At 38.8% G+C, this 19,183-nt stretch overlaps 2 protein-coding genes across 12 annotated transcripts in view; one reads left to right on the forward strand and one right to left on the reverse strand.

Annotated features, from left to right (window-relative positions):
- LOC131426918 (protein sprint) overlaps positions 1-6,225 on the forward strand; it is a 73,663-nt gene extending 67,438 nt beyond the window's left edge. For all 8 annotated transcript variants that reach the window (XM_058589694.1, XM_058589691.1, XM_058589692.1 and 5 more), the window contains one exon: positions 57-6,225. In XM_058589694.1, coding sequence (XP_058445677.1) covers positions 57-202 — 146 coding nt within the window. In that variant the 3' untranslated portion in view covers positions 203-6,225. The remainder of the gene's footprint in view (positions 1-56) is intronic.
- A 5,792-nt stretch (positions 6,226-12,017) lies between these two features.
- Positions 12,018-19,183, reverse strand: part of LOC131427987 (zwei Ig domain protein zig-8) — a 37,511-nt gene continuing 30,345 nt past the window's right edge. For all 4 annotated transcript variants that reach the window (XM_058591607.1, XM_058591608.1, XM_058591605.1 and 1 more), the window contains 2 exons: positions 13,985-14,121; positions 12,018-13,914 (listed from right to left, as the gene is read on the reverse strand). In XM_058591607.1, the coding sequence (XP_058447590.1) occupies positions 13,811-13,914; positions 13,985-14,121 (241 nt within the window). In that variant the 3' untranslated portion in view covers positions 12,018-13,810. The remainder of the gene's footprint in view (positions 13,915-13,984; positions 14,122-19,183) is intronic.

Below are 19,183 nucleotides of genomic sequence, written 5' to 3' on the forward strand. Positions count from 1 at the left end.
GTCCTGAATACTTGCTCTGAATACTACTTTTTTCATATTTTTTTTGTTCTCCTCAGAAACTCTCCTGCAAGATAACGAGTGTCCGCAGGATGTGCGGATGGCGGCTTGTGGTAAGCACTGTATGATTGCCTACAAGCGAGTAGACGCGAAAATCGCCTGGCCTACGGTTATGCCGACGACGTTGACTGATAGTAATCAATAGCATTATGAAACTAGGTTTTTTCAAAATATACATTTTATTTATTGTAACTCTATTAGGAAGCATGGTTTCGTAACACTGAAAACAATAGCTGAGAACTGTGACAAATAATGGTACATATTAATCTGTATGCATATATTTGCTTTAAACGATATTTAGCCCTGCACGGTTCAAACAACAATTACTAATTTTCTCCTTTCAAATACTACAATTATGTCCTAATGTAATGCCGTCATCTCCAATCAGTACTTTAAGCAATCTCCAAAATGGGATCCATCCATTAAAGAACGAGAAATATTTTTGCAATCGCAAATCGTGACTGATCTAAGCCTAACTACAAAATTCTAAGATTCGTGTGATCGTTTTTGTCTGATCTATTAAAAAAAGGTCGCATTCAATTGCAGTCATGAATGGAAATATTAGCACTAGTTTAATTGTGTTGGTTTCTGCATGGAAACTTTCATTGGAAAGTAGTGGTGAACACAAGCTGGGTTTTTGTTTTTTTTTATTTCTGGAAAATTTGGCAGCAACAAATACTGCGTTAAAGTTTACTTACCTGAAACGTCGGGAATTCCTCTCTCACACACACACTTCATTCATGTCGAATTACAAAGGGAACATTCGAATTGGATTATTATTCATCCAATCAGAATTCTTTATTACATTGAAGGATTTCACTGAGACAATACAAATACACTTTCCAGGCCTGTACCCAGGATTTCATTTCGGGAGGGGCCAGTGTATCTCACCGGTTCCGGAAGCACCCGAAAAAGCAGTCAAAAACGTCGGAATGGAACTCTCGCAGATTTCTCAGCCAATTTCACGAACTCATTTTCAAACGAAAGGTTTCAAATGACATTTAATTTCATAGAGATCCAGGTCCGGAAATACAGAGTGATGAGTGCAGAACATTTCAAATCGTCATTGGAAACAGCGATGCAACAAAAACAGAAAAAAACTTCTTCACTTGATTCAAAACTGTTTTAATGTTAAGGTTTTGTTATTGGTTTTTATACCCACTTGGATTTACTGGTTTCCTGTTTCCGGTTTCGGAAGTAGAGGCCAAAACTTCCAAAACAGATCGCACATAGATTCGTCCGATTTTCACAAATCAAATCCGAATCCGGCTTCTTGTTCCGGATATATAGAATATTGAGTTCTCAAAATTCTGAACAGTTATAATCGTTTTTGTTCTTCATTGATTTCTATTAGATTTGAAGAAGTACTGGTTTAGGTTTCAGGTTCCGGAAGTAGTGATCAAAAATTCCAAAACAAAATTCGCATCTTTTTCACAGAGATGATTGGAGGTTTTGATACCAATAATAGCTCGGAGAAGCCAAATCAGGTGAACAAGGTGGATCTTTCCGACTCTGTTGGGTCTCCGATTCCAATCTATCGTCGGGTAATCATTTTGTTCTCTGATGTATAATAATGAATCCAGCCAAACATGTATTCGAAGTGCACTTGCGTTCGCCTTTTTAGTCCTATATAAGTAAATGTGTGATCCAGCGGCAGGATATCTTTCTCATCTGCAGAATCGTAACTCCAACTATCAAACTACGGCCTGCTCGCACACTTTTTTTTTGAAATTATCCAGTACAATTGTCGTTTATTTTGCCCCCGGTTTTAACATCCATTTTATATAGTTTTAAAACTGTCAGTGGAGTGTTGACGAAACTCCTAAAACCACTATTTCACGGTGTAATCTGCATGATCAACAGCACCATAATACCAACAGCCCGGGTCCCTGAAACTCTCTCCTTTCTGTATACGTGCCTGGGGTTGTCCATCTTAGGATTGAAATCAAGAATTCCACGTTTTTAATGATATTTAATAATGATTGCACTCTACAGCAAAGTTGAAGGACAGTTGGACAGAACTTTGGAAAATTACTATCTTAAAAGAAGCCTTCAAAATATCAAGTGATTATTAGACTGTGAGCCATTTCGCGGTTAATTTTAACTTTTGGTTAAAATCTGACTCTTGAGTGGTTATTTTGTGTCGAGTAGTCTAAATCTAACTAATTTAACTGCGGTCCATTTCAAAGTTTGACGGATGGCAAGTTATTTGGGTTTATTTTGCACTGGAAATAATTTTGACTAAAGAATTGATATTAGAATTTTCTTTGCAAGATTTTTTTCAGTGTCGGAAAATAACCATCGATCTGTCAAACATTAACCTCTCGAGCAGGGCTATTTTTGACAACATCAAAATAACCACTCGAGTGTCAGATTTCAACCAAAAGTTAAAATTAACCACGAAATGGTTCACAGCCCTAAACGCCATTATGTATCAACATGCCACGTTCACTACCCAAACTCGCATATCAGTCCGATATCAATTATAGCAATTTATGTATTAGCTTGATGTATAAAGCCTAACATTCATAAGGAGTGTATCGAAAATAAGCTATCCACAAATTCTTCTCTCAAATTATGATAAAAAACGATATTTTATTCAAACTAGAAATTTATCTTTTATTTAGTTAAACTTGAGCGTAATGAAAACCGGATGAAATTTAAGTTATTCCTTCACGAATTTTCGAACTTTTGATCGAACGCTCTTCATCAAGTTCCGGACAAGTGTTGCATCGCTTTTTTTGGACGCTTGAGCCCAAATTTTTTTGAACTCCTGCATGTTCCCAGCTGCCTTACCAGTCTTATTGAAGACCCTCTTCACGATTGCCCAGTAACCTTCGATGGGTTGTAGCTGAGGGTAATTTGGTGGATTGATATTTTTCTCAACGAAATTTATACCCTTTTCCGCAAGCCATTTGAGAGTGGTTTTGGCATAGTTAGCCGACGCCAAATCCGACCAAAACATTGGAGATGTACTATGCTTCTTATATAAAGACAGCAATCTCTTCTGGAGACACTGGAGATCGATAAATTTCTGCATTCATAGTTCCGGTAGTGTAAAAAACGGTTGACTTCAAACCACAGGAACATATTGCTTGCCATACCAGTACCTTTCGACCGAATTTCTTCACTTGAATCGACCTGTCCGCATCGCTCACATCATCCCCAACGACGACAGTAAAGTATTGTGGACCTGGAAGCGTTTTTGAGTCCTCCTTAACATAAGTCTCATCGTCCATCAAAACGTATGCATCCGGACACTGCAAAAGTAGCGAATACAATTTCCGGGCCCTTGTTGCTGCTCGCTTCTTCTGTTTTACAATTTGTTTTCAGATTTTCCGCTTCATGTAGGTCTTCAGGTGATTTCGCCTCTTGATACGCTGGATCATTCCGACACTCGTTCCTGCTTTTTTGGCCAAATCACGTATTGACATTGATTTGTTCTTCATGATTAGAGATACCACTTTCTGGTCCAGTTTCGGGTTGGAAAAACCGGGTTCTCTGCCTTTTCCTGCTAGCTCATCCAAAGAATAGTGTTCCCCAAACTTATTAATGATGGTTTTAACACTGGCATGATGAATTTCAAACCGCTTCGCAAATTTTCGCATTGTAATACACTTCTCACTTAGCCATGTGTCCAGAACCCTAATTTTCACTTCCTTTCCAATACGCGACATTTTGAAAACGTAGAATTTCAACCGCACAAACAAGTAAACAAACGAAAGCTGACAGCCAAACGCACAGCATGCTGTGATCTGAGCATAAAAAACCATCACAAATACATGCGTACAACACAAATGTATGTGGATAGTTTATTTTCGATACACTTCTTATGAGCTTATTCGAAACGGATTTGATAAATTGCTGCCGTTAAACGGTATTAGAAATCGCTTCAAAATCCAATATTCAGTGGTATATCTTGGAAACCAATATCGAAAAGGTTTTGAAGGAAAGGAAAGAAGTGGTTAAAAGTCGTCTTAAAACTCAAGATTGCAACTTCCGACGGTTCATCTATATTCCTCGAAAACATAATATAAATATTTTCGTAACTAATGACAACTTTTGGTGTAACGATTTTCGGAACTGATGTGTAGACTCCGGAAAACGACGTTTGAAGTCTTTTCAAACTCCAAAATGCGACTACCGGTCTAACGATATTTTTTGAAAGCCCTTACAATATAGGATCTGATGAGTAGATACCGAAAAACCATATTTCAATTCGATTCAAGATGGCGACTTTCATTTAATCGATGTTCCTTGAAAATCTCAACAGTATGAGTATATTCGGAACTCATTTTATGAGTACATGCCGGCATCTAGTTTTAAAAGAAATGTCGATAAGTCGAAAGTCGCCATCTTGGAATTTAAATCGTTTTTCGGCCCATTTTCGTCAAATTCGTTCCGGAAATATTCATGTTGTATTAGGTTTAGCAAAATTTTACACACAAAATTTTTTCTACGACATCAATTCCAAATAACGTAAACTTATTGTACGATCAGATTTGATTTACGGAACCTCAGCTGTAGTTCGCTGGAGCTTTGGCTGTACTGGAAACCCCAAAAGCTGTTCAACTGTATTCATTTTGTTCTTCATTTTATTAGCTAAAATGAACACGTTAAAATATATGCGGGACCTTCTATTTTCCACCACTATTTTCAAACATATTTCTTTGCTTTTCTGGATTATTTCATTTTTTATGGGAAAATCATAACATTCTTAGTTTAATTCTCAATTTAATAAAAAAAAGCTAATATTTCCGAAACATGCACTGGCTCATTCAAGCGACTCAAACAGTCACAAACTACCGAAACTGTCTCCTAAGATTCGTCCTTTTGCAATCAACAGTAAAGTACTTACACGAGAACAAAACAAACAAAAAAATGGCGAATCGATGTAAATACTTTCGTAATCCGGATCGCAATCCCCGTCTGCTAGCCAGTCTTTCAGTCGAAACTTAAGCAAACATGTGAATGACAATTGTCGCATCGCTGCAGGTGCCATCTAGGCATTTGCTCAATAACTTTTAAGTGTTTAACCGTTTACGTTTGGTGTAGCTTTCTGCTTGTTTTACATTTTGTCAACTATTTTTCTTGGTCATAAAATGACATCGTTTAGTGTAATATGTTGCCAAAACAAATGAAAAGGAATGAAATAAGCGAGAGAAATAAAATTCACTACTTCTTACTACTAATAAGCTACGATAATATATTTACTTGCTAAGTGAACTGTGCACCAGACAATCTATAAAATCGAAACAGTATCGATGTTTTGTGATCACAACTATGTTACTACTATGTATGCGTAAATCATTCATCTGGACCAAGTCAGACCTGCCTCTTCCCGAGATAAATCTGTTTTAACGTCTTGTTTAGTTACTACCCTAGTCAGGAGATCGTTTTATTTTGGCTCTATATTTATCAACTTTGTTGAACGTTTGTTAGCCCATTTTACCATGTTTTAATTTATAGCAAGTGGAAAATCACAAACAAACAAGCGAAGGAAATGATCGAAACAAATATGTGTGCAACTTTCAAATTCTAATTTAAACTAGTAATCGATTCTATCGCATTTTATCCAAACTCCCATATTTATCTCTAGATAACCTACATGATTCTCAGACGGTGTGTCTTTTGTCTTATGTAACGCGTGCATTTTAAATAGATATTCCACTACTAGTTTGTAACTTTTTCGAACCTTCACTGCATTTGCTCACGATTTTCAAAAACAAAAAAAACTGAAACAAGAACCAAAATGCTCACATTTGTACTAACAATAAAGCAGTTACTAAAATTTACACATGATTAGCAGCTCAAAAATAGCGAAAAAAGTTCTGCATTCGCGCCGGTTCTGCGAGAAAATTGCTCAAGCTATCTTTCTGTGAAGTAGTGAAACACTAAAACTTGAAAAAAAAAACGAAAACGGTCATATTTTTGATACAGCACATTGATCCGGTGGCGGGTGACCAGTGTTAGAAAGTAGCAGCACCGAATGCAGAATTCAGTTTGGACTCCGAGTTCCACTACCTACTACTATGAAACACTAACAACAATCTTGCCAAATAATAATAATGATAACGATATAAACAAGTTTTTGGATGCATCTATTTTTACATGATAATCACTACGTAAGCTCAGTCGATAATAAAAATAATCACGAACCGAACGAAACAGTTTTTTTCTTGATTTTTCGATCCGATGACAGACAAACAAACGAGCAGTCGTTTGGTTCTTTGAAACGGATCCTGGCTCCGAGTCATCACAAAACTCCATACTACATCCCGACAATACGGAATACGGCTTCTGTTGCGACCGATGACAATCCTTTCATCCTTTCTGTCTCATCGACAATCGCAGTAGGCGTGCGCGTGTCGGATGTGAAAAATTTTCGCTCTCGTCTACATTTTTCAGAATATTCCATAGGGCGCCAAAACTGGTTGGTAAACGGCTGCACAATGCGCAATTCAGGCCCCAATGTGGTTCATAGCCTCTTGTCCAGTAACTCCTATCTCTACCTCCCTGCGGTGCCGGTCGGGGTACGAGTAACCATAGGAAAGATCGGGTAACCAACCCCGGCGGGACCTTGGTCGTATGTTGACAGGGAAGGGGGGGGCTTGCCTTCTCTCTACAGCGGCCTGCTGTCACGACGCCATCTTGATGAGATCAAAATCGGAACTTCAAAATCAGCTGATTGCAACGTAAACAAACAAACAGTAATGCATTTGTTTAACGCGTTTACCTTGTTTAGTGCACGAAAATTAGTGAATTTTGTGTCGACTCTCTCACAATAACTTGTCGGTTTACCTAAAATACAGCAGACAGTGTTTTGGGACATCAAGTGGAGATAATTTTCACAATTTGAGAGTCGCGATGAGTATCAAAACATCGTAGTGTTTGGGGCTCGAAACGCGAGGGGCTCAACGTAATCGGTATACTTTCAAATGGCTGGTGCTTACATACCGGTGTCAGATGGCTGCTCTACAGAGATCGAGCCTACCCGAGCGTCTGTTCCCCATGTTGGGGCGGCTCGAAACAGCGTCTGTTCTCCATGTTAGGAGTGGCTGATTACCGTCCTTGTGTCAGTGTGGGACTCTAAACAGTGCTGACACGATGGCCCTTCGGCGAAACAGGAGGTTGGTGCAGGCCTAACAAGCCGCCCGGAAAAAGGAAGCTACGAACAATCAAGAAAGAAATACGGCTCGGAATAATCGGCAAAGACCTACGCGACGAACTAAGGACTACGATTGGAAGCTTGGCACATGGAACTGCAAATCGCTTGGCTTCCCAGGATACGACCGAATGCTGCATGATGAGCTTCAAATCAGCGGCTTCGATGTCGTAGCACTGCAGGAACTTTGTTGGACGGGACAGAAGGTGTGGAAAAGTGTACATCGAGCAGTTACTTTCTACCAGAGCTGTGGCACAACCAACGTTCTAGGAACGGGATTTGTAGTGTTGGGCAAGATGCGCCAGCACGTGATTGGGTGGCAGCCAATTAGTGATAGAATGTGCGTATTGAAGATCAAGGACCGTTTCTTCAATTACAGCATCATCAACGTGCACTGCCCACATGAGACGAGACCCGATGACGAGAAGGAAGCATTCTACGCGCAGCTGGAACAAACCTACGACAGCTGCCCACGGCGGGATGTAAAACTCGTCATCGGCGACATGAATGCTCAGGTAGGCCGGGAGGCAATGTACAGGCCCGTGATCGGGTTGGAGAGCCAGCACGCGGTAACAAACGACAACGGTCAACGATGCGTAAATATTGCAGCCTTCCGAGGAATAGTAGTTCGAAGCACCTTTTTCCCCCGCAAAGATATCAACAAAGCCACCTGGAGATCACTTGATCAACATACGGAAAATCAAATTGACCACGTTCTCATCGACGGGCGATTCTTCTCCGACGTCATCAATGTCCGCACCTACCGCAGTGCCAATATTGATTCTGACCACTACCTTGTCGCGGTTTGTATGCGTTCAAAACTATCGACGGCGCACAATACTCGTCGCACAGGAAGGCCGGGACTCAATCTCGAGCAGCTACGTAGCATTCGTACTGCAGAGGAATACGCGCAACAACTGGAGTTAGTGTTACCAACGGAAGAGCAGCTTGGCGCGGCGACTCTTGAAGACGGCTGGAGGAACATAAGGTCCGCCGTGAGTAGCAGTAGCTGCAACCGTTCTAGGTACGAGGTTATCGAATCGAGGGAATGACTGGTTTGACGGCGAATGTCAGCAGTTGGTCGGAGAGAAGAATGCAGCAAAGGGCGAGGATGCTGCAACATCGTACTAGAGCGAACGAGGAACGATACACACAGGCGCGGAACAGACAGAACACGGTTTTCCGGAGGAAAAAGCGCTACCAGGAAGACCAAGATCGCGAAGCGATGGAATAGCTGTACCGCGCACATGACACACGGAAGTTCTATGAGAAGGTGAACCGCTCACGTAGAGGCTTCACGCCACAGGCCGAAATGTGCAGAGATACCAGTGGTAACCTTCTCACTGACGCGATTGGTCAAAGCAACGATGGATAGAGTGATGTGCTACGTCCGAGTATCTGGGACGCTCTCGAGTCCCTTCGAATCTCGGAGAGGGCTATGTCAAGGTGATGGACTTTCTTGTATCTTGTTCAATATTGCCCTGGAAGGTGTGCGCGGATCGACACGAGTGGCACGATCTTCCGAAAGTCCGTACAACTTTTTGGCTTCGCTGACGATATTACACGTAAACTTGAGAAGATGACGGAAACCTACATCGGACTGAAAGCTGAAGCTAGGCTTATCGGACTGGCCATAAATGCGTCAAAAACAAAACACATGAGAGGAAGAGGCTCTAGACAAGAAACACTACGCCTCCCACCACGAATATTGATAGACGGTGACGATATCGAGGTGGTTGACGAGTTCGTGTATTTGGGCTCACTGGTGACCGCCGATAATGACACCAGCAGAGAAATTCATGGACGTATTTTGGCAGGGAATCGTACGCCACCGCACGAAATTGACCATCTACAAAACGCTCATTAGACCGGTTGTTCTCTATGGCCACGAGACCTGGACTATGCCGGCAGAGGACCAACGCGTCCTCAGTGTTTTCGAAAGAAAGGTGGAGTGCAGATGGAAGATGGAACGTGGAGACGGCGTATGAATCACGAATTGCAACTGCTGCTAGGAAAACCACCCATCGTACGGACAGCTAAAATCGGACGTCTACGATGGGCTGGGCAAGTCATAAGGATGTCGGACGACAGCCCAGTGAAAATGGTTCTTGAATTTAATCCGACTGGTACAAGAAGAAGAGGAGCGCAGCGAGCAAGATGGATCGATCAAGTGGAGGGTGATCTTAGAAGCGTCCGTGCCTTGAGTGGCTGGCGACGAGCAGCCATGGACCGAGTTATGTGGAGACGTATTCTTGATACAGCAAAGGACATCCCCAGGCCTATAGCTGTTAGGTAAGGTAAGTAAGCATTCATCAGAGAAAGCCTCAAAGTCGAAAATAGATTCTACTATGGAATTCCTCCGAATAAACTAAATGTGGATCGTGAAGCAGGTTTTAAAACTTTCTTGAATTTTGAATCATTTCGGAATAGATTTAACGCAGGTTCATGCAGATTCCGAAAAATTATTCACTGGCGGAGTTTGTAGTTTCAATACAAGATTTAAGATATAACACTCAAGATTTCTACAAGTATTTATTAAAATTCAGAATGTTTCTTGCGTTAATCTTACTGAAAAATAAAATAATATGTGGTCATCAACAGGTGCTTTTTAAAAAAATTGTGGGGCGAATGGAGTTTGACTCGGGCGCCAGAATCGCTCATGTAACTAAGACTGTTACTTGGTTAAAATGAAGTATGAGACTTACCTCGAACTTAACCTCAGGGGCACCTATCTGCTTCTGTTCCTAAACGTTGGTCGCCGTTTCACGCCGGCCCGAGTGTACTCTGCATCGACCGGAGGCTGGGCACTCACTTTCGTCCTTTATCGGTTTTGGGGTGTTGGGCCAGGACGGACGAGTGGCCTTAGACGATGTACCCGAGAGTTGCGTATCACCAAACAGGTACAATTTTCACCCGGTTCACGAGCGATCAAGCACTACGCGGAGGGAGGGGGAGAGGGGCGATATTCGCGGAGGGAGGGGGAGAGAGGGCGAATTCGATTCCCGCCGCATGATTAACACTGTTTCACTAGACCGTTCTCCCTTTTCTTAACTTCGGTCTTCATTTTGGTCCAAGGGACCTTTGCTGTAATCTCGGTGGCTTTTTTTTCGCACGTGATTTCTTCGGCCGATAGCGCATATCCCGGAGAATCTCACCCGGGGCCACTAACATACGATAATCTGGCCATCACGGACCATTTGGGCCAACCCGATGCTTTTTATCGAATAATGAATCACCACGCGGTCCGGTAACTTTTTCGCGGCACTTGTTTTATCGCTCGACAGAAAAGCACGATCTGTCCTGGTTGGCATCCACGAGATAAGAGAGCGAGTTCTCGTTCTAGGTCCTAGCTGAGCCCTTCCCGTTGGCTCGTTGCTACCAATTTTGGCGGATGATCCAATACGCGTTGAGATCGGGGTTGCCAGTCGAGTGCGTTCCGGAATTTGGTAGCAACTCGGGATTTGAAACGACGGTTATTTATATAATTATTTTCTCTTATCGCTCCTATGAACAATTTTTAAACTACGCATATATACAGCAAAGTTTATGGTGAATGGGCACATGTAACACTCACTACGACTCTGCTTTTGTGTATCAAGTTGGTGAGTACAGATAACTAGTAATAGATTTCAGATTTAATAGGAATGGTGAAGTCGGTGAGATTATTCTAATTTTTATTTCATTTTCTTGCATTTTATGGTTGGAACTAACTTTTCATTTCTGATTCACTCATTTTATACCATAATTGTAACGCTAGCTTAGAGTGAATCCTAGACCTCATACCTACCCAAGCTTACAAATCCGAGATACCTATGGAAGAGAATGAGTCGTCTTCCTTCCGGATAGTAGGCAAAGCATCAACATTTTCTATCCTTCTATATCCTTTCCTGTGAACGATGGAGATGGATCGGCCGGCAAATGGCGGCTATCATGCTGTTGAGATGTTTCAGTTTCAGTTGGAATGGTATCAAATCTCAATACTAAGCAACGTCGAAGCTGTTTTTCATTGATATTGTCATTAAGAAAAGATCATCTAAACATAGTTGGATTCTTTCTGCGAATGCTGTGATAAAGGATGGCTTTTATCGTATTAAAGAACGCTCACTATATCAACTCTTCACACGATTCAATCAGTGCCATAAAAAAGAGACGGATATCATCGCAGCATAAAAAACACCGTCATGGTTCATATAACATAGAATGGACACCAGTGCGAGAGCGAATTTCTCTCGATGACCTGTCTGAGAATCAAAGGTTAGCTCGCTGCTGTGGGGATTCTCTCTGAAGTAATCAAAAAAGGCACCCTGCCCTGTATGGGCATTGCTATAGAATCATTTTACTATTGCCGCTTATTCTAACTATGTGCATATAACCTTTGTATAAGTTGTGTCTATGAAAATGTATGTGAATCCTTCACACAAGGGTTTTGAAATATTGCAACCTAGTATGAGAATAATCAAGTCGAATAATCGATTCGATTTTCTGCGATAATTGTCAACTTGCGATTCTCTCTTGGTAAATTCCCCACAGAACCAATCATTATCAAACTGTATTTTTTTAAGGGCCGTGAAATACTCAGAGTATGAAGTGGAGCGAAGAAATGTACAAAAATTCTCTCTCGCGGTGCATGCTTTGAGAGACACGAATTCTGGTAGCATCTTCTACCGGATTAAAGATGTTGTATACAATATTGATAAATATCGAGCAGATTCTGTCAAATTTTCGACAATCACCAATACTGGCTGTGATAATGATAATTTCAAACAAGGTGCAGTTAGTTTTTTTTTGTTGTTACGGTCTATTTATTCATATATATTTTTGTTACGATATCTTTACTGTGTCTAATACTAATAGTTTGCATCATATGAATTATTTAGGTTATTATTAATTATATAGCTTTGACCACAACCATCATTTGACATATCAGTTTGATAAGTTTGTTTCGTTATTAGTATTAATATTATAAAATTAATAAAAAAATCCACTTCTCTATTCCTATAAGTATGGGCTTGTAGTTATGTTGAACTATATATTCGTTTATATGTGTATGGTTATAAAAATGCATATTTTTTCTGAATCTATACGAAATCGTAAAATAAACATCCGGAAATAATGTTCACAACACTTTCTGTATGAGCATAAATTTCTCTATATTCATACGCAACACATTAGTTGGAATTAATGCTAATGCTAATGCTAATGGTTTTTGCTACCACGTTTTAGTACAATATCTGGAAAGTATAAATTGGTTTGTTGGTTCCTCATATTGCTAGCCATTAAATTAACTACGAAGTTTGTCTATGCATGTAAATATTAACGAGTCGTTGATATAAAAGCGGTTTATTTCACTCATGAACCTGGGCTTAAAACAGAAACGGCTATTCTTCTATCTGCCAACAGTCAGAATTATATGCGCAAAAACACTTACAAATAGAATGTATATATACTTTTTTTTCAGTTGTTTGGTTCAGAACCATTCACTTCTGCAGTTGTCAAGTTTTAATTACTCACTACTAATTTCACTCATTTTTCCTTTCGTTAAGCGCCTTCATGTTTTTTTTTTCAATGGTTTGGTTTGTTATATTTTGTCTGGTATATAAAGATTCCACTTCCATATATTCACTATCGAATCACCGTAGAATTACATTCTACTCTATGAAAATTACAACCGTTAGTTTTGTGACATTATCAGTTATCCTTACCTGAAACACATTAAATAAATTTCATCTTGTTCCAATTCGGACAATGTGGTGCATTTATAATGATTAGAAAAAGGTCGGAAAAGTATGATATGGGGCATTTTTTGCTATTCATTTGCTTGTTGTTTCTGCCATCCGTTCTGGGCAAATGTGTACAGTTCCATGGTTCGGGTGTGCCGGTGGCTTGGTCGGCATTGGTTGACAAACAGGGGCGTTGCAGCCCCCTTGTTCGCTACGCGTAAAGTTGAAACAGTTTAGCAGGGTCGTTTTGGATGAACATGAAAAATTGCAATACAAAAAATATTCTATCTATACTGGAGCCACTTGATTGGAATGGTCACCTTTTGTCAATCATTTGGAGAATGGTAATTATCGTTATAGAATAGAGATTAAAATTTTGGAGAAGTACCATTATGTATGATTTTCTTATAAAGTCTCGGAGGATGGTACAGAATGTACATTGTGTGTGTATTTTGTTCGAAAATTAGTGCACAACTATTTGTTCTTTTCCTAAACTAAAGTAAAACGTAAAAGTAACGGTGAATTGTTTTGAAAAATTGCAAGAGTTTCAAGTACATCGTAGGTAAAGTGAAAACAACAGCACATCTTTGATTGTTTGCTTACGTCATATGTTCTCATAGGGAAGATACACCAAAAATCTAGTACATAATATTATACTCATATCACGTTAGCACGAGAAAGAGTTTTAATGCCGATTATATCGATTAGTTACTCCATAGATGCGGACGTATGTGTAAAGATATTTAAAGTTATTTAGCTTTGTTTTGACGGTACACAATTTAGTCTTTGGTAGGTGGACTACAACCACAATCGCACAGGGATGAGCGATCAATCGAACGAACGTCTTCCAAGACAAACGCATTTACAGTCACCGGGCACAACACGTGAGCAATACTAGAATTAGCAGCATTGTGCTGGTTAAGGGGCGCCATTTCACGCATCCGCCATGCTGCATGGCAGCAGGATTTTCGCCTGGAAGAGAAAAAAAAGTATTGTTATGACGACACACATCGAGAATGAAAATGTAGTTCATCGTAGTTACCGTTGAGAACATGAACCGACACGGTTGCCTGGGCGATGTCTGCTAGTGCACAAGTATAGTTACCGGAATCGTACCGATTGGCATTCGCTATGTACAAGCGGCTCATGGCACCTCCAATGAGCAGATCGGTTTTTACACTGAAAAGACGAATATTTAGGTAAAGATTTATACTCTTTGCGAAATTGATCTAGAATGATTAAACTAGTACAGTTTGTCTTATGCTTTTCGTGTTTCGTTTTCAGTTTTTCCATTTAAATTCTTTTTCTTTTTCTATATTGTGACTATAAAGATTTTTACGTTCCGGATTGGAACTGCTGTTTTCATCCACCCACTTCTTTTTTCCTTTCTCATATAGAAAGGTTTAGCAATCATATCTGTGTAAATGTTGTGCACTAATTTTCCTCATAGATGACTGAACCGATTGCTACAAACTTCAATTCAAGTGAAAGTTATTAGAGCCCAATAGAAAATTCCTATGTTTCATCCGAATTTGTATTCCGGTTCCGGAATTACAGGGTTCAGAGTGTTAAAAATTTCATTTGGCGTTGCAAAACATGGAAAAAAATCAAATCCGGCCTCGAATCAATTCCAATCGATAGGTCTTAGTAGTTAATGGCCTGAAGAACCGATTTCAACTATACCGGTTATCGATTTCCGGTTCCGGAAGCACTGAAATAGTGGTTGTAATCTTTAAAATGGCACACACTTAGAAGAAATTTTAAACTGGCCGCAAAACTACTCCAATCGATAGTCATTATCAGTCCAAACAAACCGATTCCGGCTCTTCTGGTTCCCGGTTTTCGATTAACTACCGGAGATAGAAGTCATACACTCAAGGTCATATACATTAGATGGATTGAAACAGGTTTTTATTATTCGTTTTTGGTTCTAATTTGTTCTATATCCGAATAAGTATTTAAGATTTTGAACCATCATTACATTTTCTTAAACGTTGAGTGTTCAAAATTACAAACCATCACTGATTTTGGCTCTAGTGAGCAATTCTACGCCAAATCCAGTACCGTAGTGAGGGTGAGGGGAGAGAGGCGACCGCCTCGGGCGCCAAAACATGGGAAAACGATTATTTTATGAAACATTAATTTCATGAGGTTTTTTTCGGGAAATGCACTACTTATGCAAACCTTCAAATAATATTGCACAAGTGCTATATTATTTCTGACGTCTCAGGCGTAAACGAGGGTTGCATAAGTAGTGCAAACTTTGCGTCTGCTAAGCTGTTTAAGTTGAACTGTTAGGCACGAGATGGCAGTTCAGTTTGAACTGCTTTAAGCACTGACGAGCTGAAGGCGAAACGCGAAGAAATAGAAACAAGATATGTGCTTTTCGCACAAACCAACATAAACCCCTAAATATAATTGAAAAGGTTAATCAAATATAAATGTAAATTTTCGAAAGAGCGTTTCCTAATAAAGACTGTCCCAGAAAGTATGGACGCAACCAAAAACCGCTGCCATTTCGCAATGGTTCAGAATCTGTCAATTTTTATGGCTGCGTCCTGTTGTTTACACTCTCTAACCACTTGTGCAGTTGTTTATTTGTTTTCATTAGTTTGTTTCGAAATTCGTTGACTTTCAGCAGAACAACGTCGAAAAATTGTGTACAAATGGTGCACAGAACGCGGACTGTCACTGAGAAAGATAGCAAAAATGGAAGGAGTAAGTGAAAAAGCCGTGCGAAATGCAATCAGGAAGTTCGGTGAGGGTAACACCTTTGAGGATAAACCGAAAATGGGTCGAAAAAAAGGTCTTGCTAACCCTCAGTTGGATAAACGTATACTGAAGGCGTTTGAGAAAAAGAAGGAGGTTTCAGTTCGGGATGTGGCCAAAAAAAGTGGGCACTTCGAAGTCAAATGTTCTTCGTGCTAAAGAACGTTTGAATCTTCGAACCTATAAGAATCAAAAACAACCAAAACGTAGTCCGAAACAAGAAGCATCGATCAGGCCGAGGGTTCGAAAGCTGTGCAATACGATTCTTGCTGGAAATTTGAACTGTATAATCATGGACGACGAAACCTACGTAAAACTCGATTACAAATCCATGCCGGGACCACAATATTATTCGGTGCGAGAAGGACAAGTCCGAGACCATCGATTGAAGTCGAAAAATTTGGTAAGGAAGCTATGGTCTGGCAAGCAATTTGTAGCTGCGGTAAGATTTCGAAACCCTTCATCACCACTACTTCAATGAACAGCGAAATATACATCAAGGAATGTTTACAAAAAGAACTTCTACCCATGATTCGAAGCCACAAGGATCCTGTTGTCTTTTGGCCAGATCTTGCTTCTTGCCACTACTCGAAATCAACGGTAGAATGGTATACTACCAAAAATGTCACTTTCGTCCCAAAAGACATGAATCCACCAAATTGCCCACAACTTCGACCATTTGAGGAATTTTGGGAATTATCGAAGGCACATCTTAGGAAACATGTCTCGGCAGCCGAAACCATTCAACAGTTCGAAAAAGATTAGAAAAAAGTGTCAAAACTTGTCGCCAAGGAGTCTGTACGGAATTTAATAAGGAACGTTCGCAAGAAGGTGCGCCAGCTAGTCTACAATGGCTAAGTAGCAAATAATATTCTGTTGTTGTAGTCTACACTGAGCTAAATTTCCTTTTTCATATTATATGATATTCTAATGATTTTGCACTATTAGCATTTCCAATGATAGCTACTTGGTCTATTCAACATCATGACAAATATATAAGATAATCTTATGAAACATAATACTCTTCCTAATGTTATTTCTACAAGATTTTTATATAACGAATGAAATTTCTAGTCTGAGTCAAAATTATAGGAGCGCCTTATAACCATTACTAGATATCCACACAACACACATTGGAACAATTAATGAAGCGCATAATGTTTTCACTTCGATTTTATATTGATAGGTTCATCTATACCATATGACTAGTTTTATAAAATTTGTATATGACGTTGATGAAGGTCATCCCAGTTCTATATAGCATTTATAAATAGTTCAAATGATTGCCATTTGATTGAACAAGTGATGTGTATATGATTCATATTAATAATACTGGGATTATGGTGTTTAGGAGAATCAAAAACTACAATAACAATAATTGTCTTATTAAAAACTTATTGATATATTTTTCGTATATAAAGCGTTTTATAATATAAATTTATTTTAATATTTCAACTACACTTCATCGGATATTTCCTGTAACCAAACGATTCAGATGCACTACGAATAGCAGATAGTCGCAAACTTACTTGTTTCGAGGATACTTTTTTCGAGGATTTAAGCTGTACTAGTGGTCAGTTCCGTAGAGAAGCACCTCCTAATATTTGCGGAGGAGAAGTGGGATCCCGGAACTAAAAATAAAAAATTTAAATCCTCTTACTAGACAGAGTAATGAAACGTACCGGAAATTTATTTCATGGTCCGTTGGGTCGTATCCTTGAACGAAGTTGAATGAGCTATCTTGTCAATGATTTAAAATAACATTGAGAACTTCCCAAAAACCTGTGTGGAGCATTCGATGAATATCGAGAACACAACTCTTTCTTCAGTTTCAAGCCGCATGATTCACGATTATTCTTTCGTAAAAACAAACTCCATTATATGTCTAAGCTTAAGAAAACAGTGCCTCTTTGTCTTCCTTGTTGCAGATTTTATGTACACTTCCAATAAAGGTTATAAGTTTTCACATAACTTTTATTAAATATAATCAGCATGCGATTATATAGAAAAATATAATGAATATTAACATTACATTGGCTTAAGTTTTATCGACTTTTCGCATAACTTGTATATGGTATACTTATCAATATCATAAAGATTATGAAGATATAAGATTTATTGAACATCATTTAGATTTTATGTAGAGTACCATTAAATGCCATAAGTTATGTCTTCTATGAAATATCATTTGCGTACGATTCATATGACACATCCAATGAGTATAAATTATGTAAAGCGTGAGGTTTCATCGTATTTTAATATAAATTATATGGGATATTCTTATAACCTTCATTACGGTAACGTCTTTTTAGATTTAACGTACACTTCAAATAAAGTTTATACATTTCCATATAACTTCTATAAATTTTATTCAACATATGATTCATATGACAAATCTGGTGAATATAAATAAGATTTTCATTTCAGTGTAATATTATCAGTATATCGAATAAATTTTGAATATCTATCTTGTGAATTATTTACAGCGAAATCAAAGTGCGTCCATACTTGGAGACTTTTGGCATTAAAAAAAATTTTCGATTTTGGAAATATTATGTACTCCCCCCTATGGTGCTTTTTCAAGATCGAAAATTTTCAAACCTTAACCGCCGGGCAGCACCCCTTACCCATGTCCGATTTAGCTCAAATTTTGCATGAAGACATTTTCGAGGTGCTTAAACTTTTGAGCACTAGCGCTTTACGAAATTATATATATATATATATATATATATATATATATATATATATATATATATATATATATATATATATATATATATATATATATATATATATATATATATAACGGTAAAAATCACCGTTTTTTTTTCGGTAACGTCACTTATACAATCATATCTCCGGAACCAAAAGTCACAGCCATTTGATCTTGGAACTATCTACAATGCATATTCCTCCAATATGTGAAATTTTCATCTAAATCACCTTTAATTCTTAAGCGAACCACGTTGAAAGCTTACGAAAACTATCTTATATTATGTAAAAAGTCTGGAGAATCGAATGGAGGTTCTTCACTGGCAGCACGAAAAGTTTTGATGACTATTTTACCCCATTTCCTCCATTTTATGGTATTTTATTGTAAATCGGTCTTAAATCATGGTGAAACTTATTGGAAGTTTACTAAATCTAGCTTACCTTATGTAAAAAAAGTCTGTAGAATCGAATGCCAGAACTTATAGTGGCCGCACGAAGCGTTTTGATGACTATGAAACTTATTGGAAGTTTACTAAATCTAGCTTATCTTATGTAAAAAAGTCTGTAGAATCGAATGGAAGAACCTACACTGGCCGCACGAAACGTTCTGGTGACTATTTTACGGCAAGTGTGGGTTCTTCTATAATAGATTTTCCAGACTTTTTTACATGAAAGTAGGCTATTCCAGAATACCGCACTCGACATCTTTTCAAGTTACAGAACGAATGTTATGAGAAACCCAAAACTGCTGTACATTTGG

The sequence above is a fragment of the Malaya genurostris genome, chromosome 2, assembly GCF_030247185.1.
Source record: "Malaya genurostris strain Urasoe2022 chromosome 2, Malgen_1.1, whole genome shotgun sequence".
NCBI lineage: Eukaryota > Metazoa > Arthropoda > Insecta > Diptera > Culicidae > Malaya > Malaya genurostris.